A 17,327-nucleotide genomic window follows, 5' to 3' on the forward strand; every position below is an offset into this window, starting at 1 on the left:
ACTCGAGTTGTCAGTGCTGGCTTGTTGGTGCCCGGTGGCAGTTTAGATGACCTCACTGATGTAGCTTTGTCTTATCTTTGCAGGAGAGAAGAGAGGTTGTTTTCAGGCATTTGGGTTTTTTTTCTCCATTCATCACCTTTTTCCTTTTTTTAGTCATACCTTATTTTCACACCGAGGCATCGTGAGACCATAAGACGTGCATACACACCGTAGACACGAAATCCTAAGACGTTTTACACCCTTTTTCTTGAAAACAAACAAAAACGAGGAGGACGTGAAACGCTGCAGAGCGTTTTCGATGAGTGCGCCATAGAATTCGCGAGCAGCTCTAAAGCGACGCTCTCTTGCGCGGACTGTGAACGCAACAGTAAATATGCGACGTGTGGGAGGAGCTGCAGGTCCAGACCTGCTGTAACAGCTCGGACTCTGTGATCACGGAGTTGTTACAAAGGAATCCACCAGTGGGAAACCATCGCATGGGAGATACGTGCTGAAATGGACCTAAATGTGTTTGATGTTGTGGTTGTTACTACTGTTTCCAAAAATGCTCTGACTTCCCCCAGAATCTACACCGCAGTTGTTTTTTGAGTGAGAGATATGGCTCTGTTTTTGCAGACATCACTTTCCAAATCTTGCATGCAGATGCCTGTAGCTATATGGACTTTTGTTTTTTTGTTTTTTTAATTGATGTTTTTCATATCCTTCGCTTGACCCGTTGGCAAATGTTGACCGCGAGGACGCCCGTTTGACTTGTCTTGCTGGAAAAGAGAGACTGCGATGAGACTGGAGACAGTGCCCGAGACACTGCTCTCTTTAGAAAACTTACTCTAAAGTTCTCTTTATGGCGTTTCAAAATGTCAGACTCTAACTTGAGGAACGAAAGCATCTATGGGATCTATTTTGCCGAAGCTTTCAATGCGTCTGTTTTGGACCGAGTATTTCCGAACGACAGCATCTCGACATGTCGGAACTTCACATTGGACTCGCAGGTTGTCGGGGTTGGGATCTTTCTCTCCGTTTTCATTTCGGTTGCAATTGTTGGGAACATCTTGGTCATCCTGTCCGTGGTATGCAATAGACATTTGCAGACTGTCACCAACTTCTTCATCGTTAACTTAGCCATTGCAGACCTGCTGCTGGGCATTATTGTCCTGCCCTTCTCCGCATCTTTGGAGGTTCTGGGATGCTGGGTGTTCGGCCGGGTCTTCTGTAACATCTGGGCAGCGGTGGACGTGCTCTGCTGCACCGCATCAATCCTCAGCCTCTGCATCATCTCCATCGACCGGTACATAGGGGTGAAATACTGCCTCAAATACCCGAGTATTATGACAGAGAGGAGGGCAGTGGTTATTCTACTCCTGGTTTGGGTGTCATCCACGGTCATCTCCGTCGGACCGCTCCTGGGATGGAAGGAACCGCCGCCTGTGGACGACAGCATCTGCAGGATCACGGAGGAGCCGGGCTACGCGCTCTTCTCCTCTCTCTTCTCTTTCTACCTCCCGCTCATGGTCATTCTCATCATGTACTTCAGGGTCTATGTGGTGGCCCGCAGGACTACGAAGAGCCTGGAAGCGGGCGTAAAACGGGAGCGTAATAAGTCGATGGAAGTGGTCCTCCGGATACACTGTCGCAGCGTGCTGGAGGACGCGCGTCCCCCGAGCGCAAAAAGCAGCAAAAACCACCCTTTTCGAAGTTCCCTGTCAGTGCGGCTGATGAAGTTCTCCAGGGAGAAAAAGGCGGCTAAAACGCTCGCCATCGTCGTGGGGATGTTTATCCTCTGTTGGCTGCCTTTTTTCTTCTTTCTGCCCATGGGTATGTCTTATTACTTCAAATTTCTCTTCCTCGTGGTCTCGACTCAGTGCATGCATCTGTCCCTAACATTAGGTGTACCGAGTGATATCACACTTTCCCGTAATCCTGGGCCCCCCCCCTGGCAAAACTGTTTTCCTAAAGGACATCACACAAATTCTTCAAAAAATGCCTTCACTAGTTGCCTACTCGAATATATGATTCACTCCTTCACTGATGATGTGGTAGATGTAAATCGTTTGCAATAATATTAGATATTTTCTGAGCAACGGTTTTATGTTTCATGTGAATAATCAGTGCCTTTGAGTGATTAAACCTTTTCAGTACATGCAGCTCCTCCAGAGAACTGCGTAGATTTCTATAAACAGCGAAACATGTTGGCTGCAGGAGCAGGCCAGTATTAAACCAAATGCTCACACACTACGGTTTCAGAAAAACTTACACTATCAACCACAAAAATCTGTAGGGTGAGATTTTGGCATAACAGGAAAAAGAAAAAAAAAAAGGGATATGCTGGATTTCATTTGTTGTTTATTTTGGGAACTGTGCCAGGAACTGATCAAAATTAAGATTGTTATACTGTTATAAAAACAAATCCTTTGGTCAGGAAAGGGTAAATCTGCAATATGGCCATTAATGTAGCTTGTTGTCATGTCTGGAATTTTTCTGAGGGCTCTCATGGCTGGCTGGTATCAAATTTTTAAAAGAGCAGGCATAATAGACTGACATTCTTCAGCAATGAGCGCTCTAAAACTAAATGCTCACAGCACCTTTGCAATCCCTAGTGCTGTCTGTTTTAGTCTCGCAAATGTGAAATAATGATACACTGCATTTGCTTGTGTAGGGTTTTGTTTCATGGTCCACATTTTGTAGCAGGGCAAGGTCGCTACAGAATCATTACATTCAATCCCAACAGGAAGTCCTGAAAACATAAAACTATTTGCACTGAGGAACAATAATGTAGGTGGTAACGTGGGACATATATATCTCTAAAACTGCCCACGGTATTGAAAGGATCAGATATGGAAAGTGAGATAAAACACGGATAAAGAAATATTCTCTAATCACTGCAAATGGCCCAAAAGACCCTTAAGTGGGGATGGCTAATGCGAGTCATTATGGCTATACATAAATCTGACTGAGAAATTCAACATGCATATAAAGCTGCACTTACAGAAAGTAACAGTACTTACACACACACACACACTCTAATGGTCGCCTCATGAATTTTCATTTTGCATTTATTTCAAGTTATTGATTGTAGAAGCCATTATGAACAAATTGCCAGTATCTTATCAGGTATAGCTCTCACAGCACTCCCATTCTCTCTGCACTTCTGAATGAACAGAATTGAATTATTAGAGCAAAGCCTGCCGAGAGAGAGAGAGAGAGAGAGAGAGAGAGGGCGCGAGACATGAAATGGGTGCTGCTAATTACTTTATTCACTCATTGGGAGTGAGAAGGGCAAGTTTAGAAGTCTAAGATAGATTGATACTCCATCCCTTCTTCTGACTGAAAAGAAGTAAAGACATGAATGAGTTTCAAACAAACTAATTTTAATTATTAGTACAAATCAATACACCATGATGCAATGGGACATTACCTTCATTATTACATTCATCACCGAAACATTTATTCATAAGGGCTTGTATTTACACATTGAGACCATTCTGAGTCTTGGGAGATTGGAGTTGATTATAACAAAGAATCTCTAATCATATAATTTTCATCTAGAGTATCATATTGATCATACTGATTTGACTGTGATCACATTATACAACCTGCTCTTGGGAAACGTCATCCTGGAACTCAAGGCGAAGCCCCTTAGACTCAGTGTGGCACTACACTGAAAATCAGTGTTCAAAAGAGAAAAAAACAAAAGGGAGCTCTGCCAAAAGGATTATCTTAGAGAAATACATCTGATGTTATCTGAAGGTGTTGTTTTAAATGTATGAGTCCTGCTAGATCGTAGAGGGATCTTAATTTGCATGATAAAGACAGTTAGACCAACAAGTGTTTGTCAAAGCCTATTATAACTTTTACAGGAATTTAAGCTCCTGGCTTCCCTGTTGACTCCCTTCAGACATACTGTTCTCCGGGGGAGGGGGTTACCTAAATGATTGATGAGTGTAGAGCCACAGGTGCTAGCCCTGCTTACCCCTTCATTTCGGGATTTGTAGAGACACATCACTGATGAGTAACCTTTTACTCAGAGGCAGGCATGTACTTTTAGCAGCTTTTATGCAAATCGGGCCCTTTCTCTGCGATGATGTAAATCTAGATCGAGCTGTCAGACTCAGTAACTCTGGCTAAGAGTGCCCTAACACCATTTGCTTATCTTGGTGCACTAGACTCACAGATACTTTTTTTTAGGGCCAGAAAGTGATGGAATAAAGAGAAATAGCCTTTCAGAGTTACTGTGAATGCTGTTTCTCTCCCAGTGTAATGTATAAAATATCAAGCAGGGCCGTATTGCACAGGGAATGTAGAATTAGCATTTTAGCATTAATTACCCAACAAAGTTATAATTGGCTGGTTTTCCTTCAAGCTTTCCTTTCCTTGCTGAAATAAATCCAACCAGTATAAAGGCACAATAGCCTACATGTTTAAAGTTTCAAGTTATTACTTTCTACAGTTGAAACCCGTTAGTTTCAGAGTTAGGCTGAGTGTCACGAAAAAATGGAAAATTCATGTCCATGTACACAAATCAATAGATTACATTTCGTGACTATTTCACGAACTGCTGTGAGACTGGGTTGGGTCTTAAACTCATACAATACGATTTACATTTGCGTGAGTATTATACTTGTGTATCAAGGAACTCAAGGTTTTCTCTGTTTAAAGGATAAGTCTGGTTATATTATATATTTTTCTTACTGTCAACAAATCCCATGAAGAGACCAAAGCCAGCAATGAAATCATCCCACTTGCACATATTGGCTGTGCGGCCAAAGCCTGATACGTGTTCTCTGTGCCGTAAACCTCCATTGTTGTCAAAACAAACAAACAAACAAACAAAATAAAAAACAAACAAACAAACAAAACAAAAGAAAAAGATAATAAAATCGCATCAACAAGCCAGCATGGTCAGCATGGTTTCTCTGAACCTTAGCTTGGTCCTTGGTGGCCATGTGTTGGGGTAAATGTTGACCTTCACGCGGAACATTGAATGTCAAGGAGATGATGGCAGAAGCTCTGTAACTGAGGACTGATCAGGATTCCGTCTACTCACACAAAAGAGCCATCAAACAATTCTGTCTGGCAATTGGCAAGGGTCCCCAGACCCCTCGACAGGCTTCAGTGTGTTTTCAAAACATAAATTTGTTGCTTGCATTTATCATTTGCACTGTGTTATGAGCTGATGTGAACTTTAAAAAAATTACATCCCCAGAAGGGTTTTAAGATGGCAATCATTTCGCAGACATCAAACGTAAAAGATACTGTTATCTCAAAGGCAATAAAACAAAAAAACTAAAAATAATTACCTGTTGTCATGGTTGTGCGTCAGAAAGGTGATGCCATTTCAGTGGGAAGATTCAATGGAGAACATTATTTCCTTTAATCACTTTATTCATCCTAATCCTTAACCTTGTTGAGTCAGAACTGGTTTAGAGATGAGCCTTTTAACAGAAACTAAAGCAAAGTAAGAGCCAGGTAGCAGCTGCTGCACATATAATACTGTACATGCTGCAGATAAAGTTACAAGTAAGCTACAGAACTCTGTATTATTATTCAGTTTTTGTCCTCGAGTAAATGGCACAAGCCTCCTGTCCGCATTTGTTAGCGCACTGTATGTTGTTGGTTGCTGATGTCAAAACAGCATGAAACCATTACACTGAAAATCACATGCAAGCCATTTGATATATTTTTTCACATTGTACTAAGAGAACTGAAATGAAAATGGACTTCTGGGCCCAGGCAGTGCAGACTTTACAATAGCACGGTGATATGTCGCCTCTGTGTCCAGGGTCAACGCTGTGTTAAATCCTGGACAGACAACAACAACTAGGGAGCAATAGGAAAAATGAAAAACAGCATGTCATACCAAATTAACATTGCAAGTTTAAAGAAACAAGCTGGGTTGTTGGTGTGCTGACCAATTTTCATAAAATAGACCTTTAAACTTGAAACTTTAATTTCTCATTTAGGTTAAATTACCATTCTTTAATGTTAGGTGCAAGAAAGCTAAAAGGCCTAAAATGGTTCTGGTTTTGTTATGGTTTTTTTTTTATGCCTTCGCTCAATTAAACTCCTGGAAAAGTTAAATATTTATGCTGCACCATCCTAAAGAAAGCTGATAAATGTAATATTAAAAGGGGCAGGATTTTCCATCATACAAACACAGATGACAAAGACAGGGTTTGTATAGACCTGTGCACAAACAAAGGCAGTGTAGAATTTTCAGACCATCATCAATCAGATATCAGGTTTCTCCTTCAAGCATGGCAAACACCTTACAAGACAAAGTGTGTATTCTACTTTATCCTCTCAGAGAAAGCGTATACCACAGGAGGGCTTAGAACCAAAGGGGCATAAGAGATATTTCGCTAAATTTACTGGAGGAACAATACAAAAAAAGTGACTTTGTTTACTTATATCAGTCTTTAATAAATAAAATGTATGCACACATTAATGAGACTTTTCTTCATGAACAATATCTTATCATTTATTCAAAAAATAATTTTTTTTTACATTTTTAAATTTGAAAAAAAACATCACATGCCTTTTTGGTTTCATTCCATTTCGAATATAAAGCACAGGCACATCTGGTGACTATATGACCAAAGCATTACAATAATGAGTTTTAAAATAAACAATCCACTGTGATTAAATAAAATATCACGTAAAAAATCCTTATATCAGTTAATTGAATATTATTAATTTGGCTAAAATAGTAATACCAGCCATTTAACTATGTGGCCAGATTTGGTGATTGAAAAATACATTACAGATGTCTTTGTAATAATAAAAAATATGATTGGAAAATATCAACATTTAGCCACAATACCAAGTGAAAGGAGGCTAAAGAACATTGAGAATATGAAATAGGCCACTGTATATTGAGGATATAACAACAAAGCAAAAACAATGGATTTCATAGAGAGATGAAAATGAGTTAGTGGCCTACTCTGTCTAGCTGACGTGTAAAGCCCGATGCAAGTCCCCATAGGATTGAGGGGTGTAAGGAAATCTTTCTTCTTCACAGCAATGATCCCAGGCGGTCATATGTGTTATTAGGTTGCATTCCATGAAAACCTCTGGTCTCCTGTTTTCCAACTGCATTTCCTGTATCCTGTATCCTTTCGGCAGTCATCTCCACTGTCTGCAGCTGTTTGTCCGTCCTCTGCGTTGAAACATACCATTAGAATTTAAGTCACTGGTTACTACCTGCTAGCTAGCTAAAGTGCGAGCTTAAATTCACTGAAACACATAAGTGCGCTTATGCCATTTTGGTGCAAACTGGTTCACTGTATTCAGTGCTGAGTCCTTTGGTTTTTGATTAATAACTCTGAATTGATTGAGAGTTCATTTGTGTCCTTTTGGCCGAAAAAGAAAAAAAGCTCATCAAGAGCTTTCATTTGATACATACAGCTCCATTTCACCCAAAATGTCACTTAAGTCCCTCTGGTTCTCGCCCCTCCTTCCTGTTATTAGCAGCCTGGTTAATGTTAGGCAGATGTTGCATCAATTAAAATCGTTCAAGAAACAATTTATATATTTTGCACTAATAAGAAAATGTCTCATCATCACATATTCCACACAAACAAAGGTATCATAGAAAGATGTTCTGTAGATATTTGTCCCATCAGTAAAAGTCCACAAAATGTCAGAACCTCCTCTTTTCCTGTTATAAACACAACCGACAGCTACTGCTGTACAATAAATCATTACATCAATAATACTGTGAATATCCAGCTGTCAGAGTGCTGAAAAATGAATGTATATAGCATAATAGCATAATACAGCTGTGCAGACACTTAGGTATTGTTTGTACCTACATTTTGCTTCAACTGCTCTGCACTTTGAAGAAGTTTATTTTGTGAAATTAATTTTTTTCCTTATTGGAACATTAACAGCAATATCCTAAACTTGCATTCCGATATACTGTACATCTACTCACAAATCTTACCTTCTTCTCTATAGGTTCCTTCTTCCCGGCACTGAAGCCATCTGAAACTGTGTTCAAGGTGGTCTTTTGGCTGGGCTACTTCAACAGCTGCATCAACCCCATGATCTACCCCTGCTCCAGCAAAGAGTTCCAGAGGGCGTTCACTCGGCTCCTCAGGTGCCAGTGTCACCAAAGACGGAGGGTCCTGCGTCGCTTCTATGACCAGAGGTGGCGGACGGCTGTCAAGGGAATGACAAGAGATCAGAGAGCAGACTTTCAGCGTGGCTATGCTGTGCATGAATCCTGTGGCAGCTCCTTGTTACACAAGGGGAAAGGGCACCCGCTAGGTTTCAAGAGATGGAGACTGTTTCCACCCCTGCAGAAGTCCTCCTTCCAGCTCAAAGAGAAAGTGAACAATCTGTCAAATAAAATCAAGGGAGGAACAGGAAAAGGTGCCACACCTGCAGTGGGCCGGATTGATATAGTAGATACAGTCTCTATGGGGATTTACAACTCCTGTGAGCGGAACAGTTATCAGTTCTATGATCTGGCAGACTGCTATGGCCTGAAAGAGACTGATATTTAGAGGGTCGCCAGAGAATCTTTTATTTATTTTCAAAGGGCCATATTGGACCAACATGTAAGAAAGACTGCGATAGGGCATAATTTTGTGTTGACAAAATATCAGAGAATCAAAGCTTAATTAAAGCTATGGACTGAGAATGACGGCTGGATCTTAGCACAAACAGGACTAAAACTTTATCTCATTCCCTCATGACCATCATGTTTATTTAGATGAAAATTCTTGTGAACTGCTTATAGCCACATATTGAAAGTGGATGCTATAGTAGCCAACTCCTTGGACTTTATTTTACTGCTGTCACTTGGAAGCACTGTGCATTGACTTTACACAGCCCACAGTTGGCAGGTGTACGCACTTTTGGTAAGACATTAAACGTAAGCCAGTGTCATTATTACTGTTACACTTCTTCAAATTTCATATCAGACAGTCTCCATGTCTTTGAGTATTAGCCAGCTGACACTGTGTTATGACTCCCGGTTGAGTGGCGACTGCTTTATTTCATGTCCAGCTGGTTTGAAACAAAGACAAGAAAAGGAACAAAACACTATTACAAACTGTAATGGACTGAAACTAATATTTCAAAGCCCTAACAGAGCAAAGTTAGAGTCGTAAGTGCAATTTTTATTGTTGAATGAATTATGAAACTTCATCTGCAAATTTTCTGTTTTGACAAGGCATTGTAAAGATAAGAAGTCAGCTAAAATTAAAGATGCTACACAGTATTTATTTTAAAGGTTGGATTTATAAGTTAATTTGGCACCGATATGTACACTAGAGTTTGAATGAAAACCCATGAGTCTACTTGGCCCACCTAATTGTAATTTGCATTGCCAAGGGAGTGCTAATGTGAAATATGCTTTTTTTTTGTATTTTCTGATGTTATGTTTATGTCCAATGAAAATTAAAATAAAAGGAGAGAAAACAAGTTGAGCCAATTACTGTGTTTTTCAGTTAAATTACAGTAGGTTACCCTTGTAATTGGATTCATGATTTTAAAAAAAAATATCTGTCCCATCCAGCAGATGTCACTGCTGTTTTGGTTGTTTTACCCATAGCAAAAGGGGGTTTGTTTTTAGAAAAAAAAAAAAATAAAATAAATAAATAAAAAAATAAAATAAAAAATAAAAAAAATAAAATAAAATTAAAAAATTAAATTAAATTAAATTAAATTAATTAAAAATGTCCTAATGTGTTAAGTAGGGTGAACAGAGTAGTGAGAATGTGTCGATTGACAATCAAATACAAATAAAGATTTTGGGTATTCAGAGTGAGAGTAACACACAGAGACACACACACTCACATAAAGCTAATAAATCTCAATTGCTCCATGTTATTAGCCTCATTCAACCATAAGTTTACCCAAATCTTTTCTTGAATTTAAGGAAAATCAACCAACAGATTTTTTGAATTTTTTCATTTGTAATAATTTCAAAAATAAATAAATGACTTATCTTCGTAATCTTGTCTTCTGGACATCCCATGAAGGACTCAAACATGAAGACAGAAATCAAAACACCAATTATTGCTAGTATATGGGGTGTACTCTCAAAATCCAAAATCTATATATGAATAGAGAAATATATACATATATGTATGAATATATATTCATACATATACAGTATGTATATATTCTGCTATTCATGCATAGATTTTGGTTGTGGTTCCCTGTGTAATGTGTTGATCACACGTTCACAGTTTGTAGTTTCACAAAGTAAAAGAGCAAGCCACTGCCTTGACCCCTACTTTTACACTACCAGCTCTGGTGCTTTTGACTATGGCTCAGAGCTAATAAAAACACTGGAGAGAAACATCTAAGTTCATCATTTGCACAAAGCTGTCTGGTTCTTGACTATCTCGGGTAAGACTAATTTGCTATGCACTCTGGGTACTGGGCAACTAAGTGCCTTGCGTGATTAGGCTTGGCTACAAGTTTAGATTGAGTCAATAGCAGAAAAATAATGTATACTTTCAAGCAGTTACTAGGGTTTCCAGAAACTCTTCTCACTCTCATTGCTCACTTTACGGCAATGTTAAATTGGATCACGTTTTCATCCTTTTGTCTGAGACTTTGTCTGAGATAACATGGCGTTAGGTTGACTGCTTTTTCAGCAGCCACAATTAGTCTGCCTTTATGTTTGTGCATCTGTAGCATTCTAGTGCTCTAGCATAACCCTAGTACAAGTCACCACACTTCTGACTCACAAAAATATTAAGAAAAAGCTACAATAATAATGTGGATGAGGCTTTTGGATGAGATTAAGGTTCTAGGCAAGGTAGACAGACCATGAAATATAACCATGGAAGTGAATTACACATTTTGGCTAAACTAAACTTGATACTAACACATTATTCCTGTACAAATGGATGTCTTACTGAGCAAGATTACAAAACCAGCAAATTAACTGTTCTGAGTAAAATCTGAAAAAACAAAACAAAAAAAACAAAAAAACACGTCAGTTGACAGTGTCAGTTATATTGTTGCCATGGGACGGAAAGGACAATTCCCAAACAACGGAAATAGATAGATACACTGGATGTATGGTTGAATAGGCGGTTTTTTAGATTTTCAGTCTGAAATGTCATTGGACAATGATTTCTAACCACTGCATAACATTCACCAACTTAACTCAGGTACAGTATGTTGTGGTCATCCATACAATTTATAAGATGGCCTTTATCTCATGTACCACGATATGAAGCACAACGTCTACAGGTCTATGCCACAGCTTTACACAAACCTCTCTTAAGCGTCATGAAAAATGTTTTCAAAACTTTTTATGCCATTTTACATTTTATATTTCCACATCAGTTGTGCTTTATTTAACATTACTTTGCCCACAATGTGCCACAAAACCTGTGTACAGGGTGTATGTTGTGAATGCTTAAGGATCAGTCTTGATCTTACACACAAATACTTCAGAATTAAAATATTAATGACCCCTGCAAGCGTTTATAGTTTGTACACAGCTTAAGATGAAATATGTATACACTCTAAAAATGATAATACACAGATTGTGTATTATAAAGGCAAAAGATTGTGTGCATGTTTTTATGTAAGAGTTAGAGGGGCATTGGCATGGAATAGATTTAAAAAAAAGTAATACTCTTTGTCTCTATGTCCTAGTTTTCCAGACTGAATGTTAAGCATTCACAATTTGTTAGAGTCTTAGTCTGCACAGAGTTTTTATTTTAAACATGTCTTTTTAAAAACAAAGATATAACGCCTGTTTAAAAATAAAAGTGCAATGGTAAAATTAAAAAAAAAAAAAGTAAAAGGTGAGAGAACACACATAAACACAAATGAGCTCAATCATCCACCACTTGCCATTTTGCCACAACAGTTTGAGGTCTAATATTACTTTTGTTATTTTTAATTTTGTTAAAATAGGTGACTCCTAAATTTAGTCTATCCTGTCTTCGACTGCAGTATTTTCATGAGCACATTCAAAACACAGTTTCATTTCATATTTCCATTTATACCCAAAGCCTTCATTTAGCAAGCATATTTAGAAAAGTACCCCTGCCTTGTGATTACACACTGATCACTGCTTTATTACAAAAATCCCAATAACTGGAGAAGGCTCGGTGGATCATGAAACTTGATTCTTGTGTTGCCCAATTATCTCCAGTACCAATAGCATAATTTGCCCCCTGCCTATCTCTCATCTCAGCACAAAATAATAACTGAAAAGATAAAAAAGTTATTTCATACTATTCATGCCGGGAGTGTGAGTCAATTTCACACCACAAACAATTAAATCACATTAAATGTAAAATGAGTAAAATATGCTTAATTTTAATAGTAATTTTATGAATAAGTTATTTCAGGGTTGCAGAGTGTTTTGGACTCAATTATTGATTCAGTTTTCATATTACTTATCAAAATGAAATGGTAATGTATCAGAAATAAATACAACAGTGGATCGTCTGTGTCATTTTTTTAGTCCTTCAGTCCTATGCTTAGTTTTGCAATTGCAGGTTATTTCCATTTCAAGAAGCAGGTTTGGATGGATGCCACTTATATTTTTTTACTTTCAACTAAACCTGGCAGGAGCACATTGAAGGTGGCCAAGTATTTATATATCAATTTCGATTAATTCATTAGTAATTTATTGCAGGAGTTTTCAAACAATAAAAGGCTAAATCAACACTGGATCACACAAGGCAGAGAACCGCTGCTGCACGGTTTACTGTGGGGTAGATTTTTTCAAGCATGCAACATGACTGGTCATATCAGCAGCTGGCCAACAGCTGTCAAAATACCAGATTTTGTATTAATCACTGTGGTTTGCCAGGGGTACAAGTTGCTTGAAATGTCTATGGAGATGCAGTTGACAGGGGTAGAGTACTGTATTAATTGGTGTTGATTTACCCTTGTATAAAACTGAAGATTTTTATATAGTAAGCTGTCATGTTTATTTAAATATTGCTCCTTAGCCCTGTCCAAAGCTGTAGCCTCTTCGATAACTGCACCCATAACTGCCCCTATTACTGCTCCTTTGCACTGCTACAAGGCGGCCTAAGGCAGAGACTGTGTGATTAGTAAAACGTCCACATAATGTGGTAATCTTTTTTTATTAATGGCACTGAGACAAATATTACTGTTAAAAGCAAAACAACAATCCAAATGTAAACAGAAGGGCTGCTGCTTCACCAAAATAAAAAACACATTTAGAATATGCTATTACTCCCAACATAGCAACAAAATCAAAGTTAGTAATTTTATCTGACAACGTCAAGGGTTTGTTGACATGAGTAAAACAGGCCTGTGTTTCAGGATCCGTATTTTTTCATCTATTTGAACTCTTAATATATATCTGATTCATGTGGTCAAAATAGATCGATGTTCAGCTCCTGTGAACAGCTAGTTAGATGTTGATACTAAAAGTATAAATTCACTTCAGATTTTAACAAATCAACTTTGGTTTGGAATCAGTGAGTCAAAGTCCTAAAGAGCAGAACTGTGAGTAAGTGAGTTGTGAGTAAGTTCTCTACGTCAGCTGTACAAGCAGATCATTTTCAGTTGAAGCAATCTCTAAGCCCTATCTGGTCTGTCATCCTCTAGGATCCATTTGAAGCTTCCCTTATTATCATTAAAAAATAATATTTTCAAAATGGTCATACTACAATTTTGATTGTAGCTATATACACATGTGGCAACAAATAGCCATTTAGACATAAACATATCATAGGAATAAAGGTATGGCCATCTTGGCAAATGATTCCTGTAGTTTACAACCAAGGCCATAGCAACACATCCAAGTTATCCAAAACGTATTCACTTGAAAGCACTAATACTGGAAAAAGCATTCGTGGCAGAGCCTATCCAGACCCTTTTTTTCTGTCACAGAATCAAAAACAATTGTGCAACAGAGCACATTACTTTTACATGGAAGAAAAAGAGATGATTATGAAGTCATGATTGATGGCAGTACGACCTCACTAGCAATTTTTTTAATAATAATTCTTCCTAATTCAGACATATTTTGCCCGGCTTTAAACACAAAATTGTGGTTGGAGCACTCTGTGAATAATGCCAATGATTCCCAAACATATAGCCCTTACTGTTCACTGATTATTGTATGCCTGCAATAAATATATAGATATTATCTTTATTTTATGGTTGATCTGCATGTTCATTTGGCTCTTTCCTAGTGTGAGATAGCTCCATCCCGGAGGAGGATCCAGGCAGGCATACCCTGCAGCCCATGAACATGAGGAATGCCCTACGGAAGGAACGGTTGAAGAAACCATACAGGAAGGGATTTAGAGATGAGTTGATATATCCTAGCCACAGAAATATATCCCAGACAACCACTTCTGTACTGTATTCAATAAATGGGTCCACAATGTTGACTGTAAAGAAGGGCATCCAGAATATTAGGAAAACTCCCATGATGATACCCAGAGTTTTTGCTGCCTTTCTCTCCCTCTTCATAGTGTTTCGATGTCTTCGTTTCTTGCTTGAGTCTTTGCCCACTCCAGCAGCCATCTGGCTTTCCATGGCACTAATCTGTCTGGCCTGCCGCTTGGCAGCTTTGAAGATCTTCCAGTAGGCTACTAGCATGATAGCCATCGGCAAGTAAAAGGCTACCAAGGAAGCCATGACGGCATAAATGCGATTGACCAAGAACAGGCATACGTCTTTCGGGAGCAAAATGTCCACACCGGCAATATGAAGATCTAGCATTATTGGGCCAAAGGAAATTAGCATGGGAACAGCCCAACATACAACAATGAGGAGAGCTACCCGACTGCGGGACATCTTTAAAGAATAAACTAGCGGGTTGCAGACAGCGTAGTAGCGGTCAAAGGCAATGCAGCTAAGGTGGAATATGGAGGCAGTGCAGAGCATAACATCTAGGCTAGAGTGAAGCTGACAAAAAAGGACACCAAAGTACCAGCATCCCTCCACAGTCCGAATCATACTATAAGGCATCACTACCAGGCCAACAAGGCAGTCAGCCACTGCCAAGGACATGACGAAGGAGTTTGTGGGTGACTGCAACTGCTTAAAGTAGGCGATGGACAAGACCACCAGGAAATTTCCCGCGACTGTGCAGGCGATGCCAACAGAGAGGAAGGCATACAGAAAAATGCGAGAGGCCTGGTTCCTTAATGTAGTGCAGGACTGAAGTTCAATCTGAAGAGATGTGTTAGCATCTCCGAGGAATCCCAAACTGCCGTTATCCATGGTGTAATCAAACCTGTCAAAACACAAAGATACGGTTGTAAGTAATGAATGTTTTGGTCTGATATTGAGTGAGGCATTTCAAAGCAGTCTGCTTGGACTTCTTTATGCCACATTGACAGTGAAAATGTAGACAAACCGCCCAGAATTCCATTTGTTTCAGACCCCTAGCTGCTCCGTGGTAACTTCTCATTAGTTAATTTCTAAGATGTAAGATTTAGTTTGACGTAGACAAGCGTTGGAAAGCTCTTGCTCTGATTTAGCTGCCTTATCTAAAATGCCATCTCTTTGCTTGGTGTATTGAGCAAAACCAGATGTTCTTTTCATCAACACAGATATTGATATTATGAGGAGAATGATGTAGTATTCGTTTTTGCATGTGTTTTCTAAACCAAGACAAACTTGTCACCACATTCATCACATTTTCTTATAGAGATATTTAGGGATTTACACCCTACATGACACATTCATCACAATTTTATATTTTTTGCAAGTGTGTTTGCCCTATTGGAACAGTTACACATTTATTACATTTTAGTCTTCTGAATTCAGGCATCGCACATTACAGTATGTCACACAGCAGAGCACATGACAGCAATGAAAAGAATAATATCAAATTTCAAGTGCCAATGGTGTGAACAAGGAGCAGATGTTCCAGCTGACTTGGAACAGATTTTAATGAACACCACAGGGACTGTGCAGTGATGGCAAAGTGAAGCTGAGTGAATATGTAGGTTTTTGTATTGGCACGAAGACTTGTTGAGTTGAACCATCACACATCCTCACAGCTTTCAATGTCAATGAAGTGGAGGTAAAATATATAAATGTATCAATTTAAACTCACAAAATATAGATCCTATCATAACCAGCCAGTTATAACAATTTTAGTTATGTGTATATTAGTGTGCCCCCCTCCCCACACACACAAGTCACTAATCTTTCGGTTAGAAGCGTGATATCTGCAAGACACATACAATTGTAACTGAGTCTATTATTTTGTACCATACACTTTCTCTTCCATTCTCCACAAAAAAATCTTATTAAAGTCAATTTGGTGATTTATTTATTTGTGCAATTTCAGTGGAAACGCTTTTACAAGTCTTCCTGTAAAGCCTATAACACTGTAATGTAGTGTATACAAAACTGTTCATGTTTTTCATATTTGCGGCTTTGTAATAATATAAATACCTTTATATATTTTGTTCAAAAATAAAAATCATATTAGTTTTGAGATTTGGATAAAATGCAGTCTTTGCTTTCACAAAGCAGTGATACCGAAGAAAAAAATTCTATTAGTATGATGGTGATACACATTGAAATGTAATATAAAATATCAAGGCAAGCATTGTTTTTTTCATTTAGAAGCGGAAATAGCTGCAAAAAGCCACATTTAAAGTATCAAATTCAGGAGGTTTCTTAATCTTTCCATCTTTCTGATTTTAACAAGAGCAGCTCAGTTACTGTGACACCAGTTAACCTCGTTTTAGATGCAAGGATTTCAAACAAGATCTTTTAAATTCAGTTCAAAATCAAAGGTTTGTTTACTGTACTGGTTCACGTCAGGCAGTACCACAAAATTGTGCAAACAATGACACTCACCTTTATAGAAGAGAGATGATTGTCTGTCCTCATGTCTGTATTGTACTGCAGGTCTGACAACCTTGGTTTTACACAGAGACAAGAGGGATGGGAGAGGTGGGAAGTGGGCTGTAATGAATGCATGCTACAATAATCACAGTCAAAAAAATAGAGTCTGCTGCCAACTCCCCTGCCAACTCAGTTCAAATGACTCTAGAAAGATCAACCAGGAGGCTTACATTTTCTAATTTCTTTGATGACACCATTCTTATTGTGGTACAGTATGTTGAAATCACTTTGAAATGTGAAAAAATGCAGAAATTATATTTGACACCAAACCAATGTAGGTACCTAACCCTGAAATTATGTTGATAGACTATAGTATGTGCAAACCCTAAATGCTTTTTATGAGAGGAACTGCCAAGATATTTTGTGCAGACATTCACAGTCCTCAGAGGGTTGATCCTTCTGACTTTGGTGATCCTCTGACTTTCCCCATACCGCCATCTGCAGGCTGACGTTTTTGGTTTTTATTAAAATGTCTCAACTGATGGATT

At 38.5% G+C, this 17,327-nt stretch overlaps 2 protein-coding genes across 2 annotated transcripts; one reads left to right on the forward strand and one right to left on the reverse strand.

Moving 5' to 3' along the window:
* The first annotated feature begins 430 nt into the window (after positions 1-430).
* On the forward strand, positions 431-9,382 carry adra1d (adrenoceptor alpha 1D). Its single transcript, XM_040145116.1, has 2 exons — positions 431-1,812; positions 7,954-9,382. Exons 1-2 carry the CDS (start codon positions 855-857, stop codon positions 8,502-8,504), a joined length of 1,509 nt encoding a protein of 502 aa, XP_040001050.1. The 5' UTR covers positions 431-854; the 3' UTR covers positions 8,505-9,382.
* A 4,736-nt stretch (positions 9,383-14,118) lies between these two features.
* Positions 14,119-15,195, reverse strand: LOC120800612 (5-hydroxytryptamine receptor 4). The gene has a single exon (XM_040146841.1). It carries the CDS (start codon positions 15,193-15,195, stop codon positions 14,119-14,121), a length of 1,077 nt encoding a protein of 358 aa, XP_040002775.1.
* Between the last annotated feature and the right edge of the window lie 2,132 nt (positions 15,196-17,327).

Source organism: Xiphias gladius, chromosome 15, assembly GCF_016859285.1.
Source record: "Xiphias gladius isolate SHS-SW01 ecotype Sanya breed wild chromosome 15, ASM1685928v1, whole genome shotgun sequence".
In the NCBI taxonomy this organism is placed as follows: Eukaryota; Metazoa; Chordata; class Actinopteri; order Istiophoriformes; family Xiphiidae; genus Xiphias; species Xiphias gladius.

Bases quoted from the DNA above. Each gene is read 5' to 3' on its own strand.
- adra1d (XM_040145116.1), top strand. From the start codon at position 855: ATGTCAGACTCTAACTTGAGGAACGAAAGCATCTATGGGATCTATTTT. The intron at 1,813-7,953 runs GTATGTCTTATT...TCTTCTCTATAG, and splicing joins TTTCTTCTTTCTGCCCATGG to GTTCCTTCTTCCCGGCACTG.
- LOC120800612 (XM_040146841.1), bottom strand. From the start codon at position 15,195: ATGGATAACGGCAGTTTGGGATTCCTCGGAGATGCTAACACATCTCTT.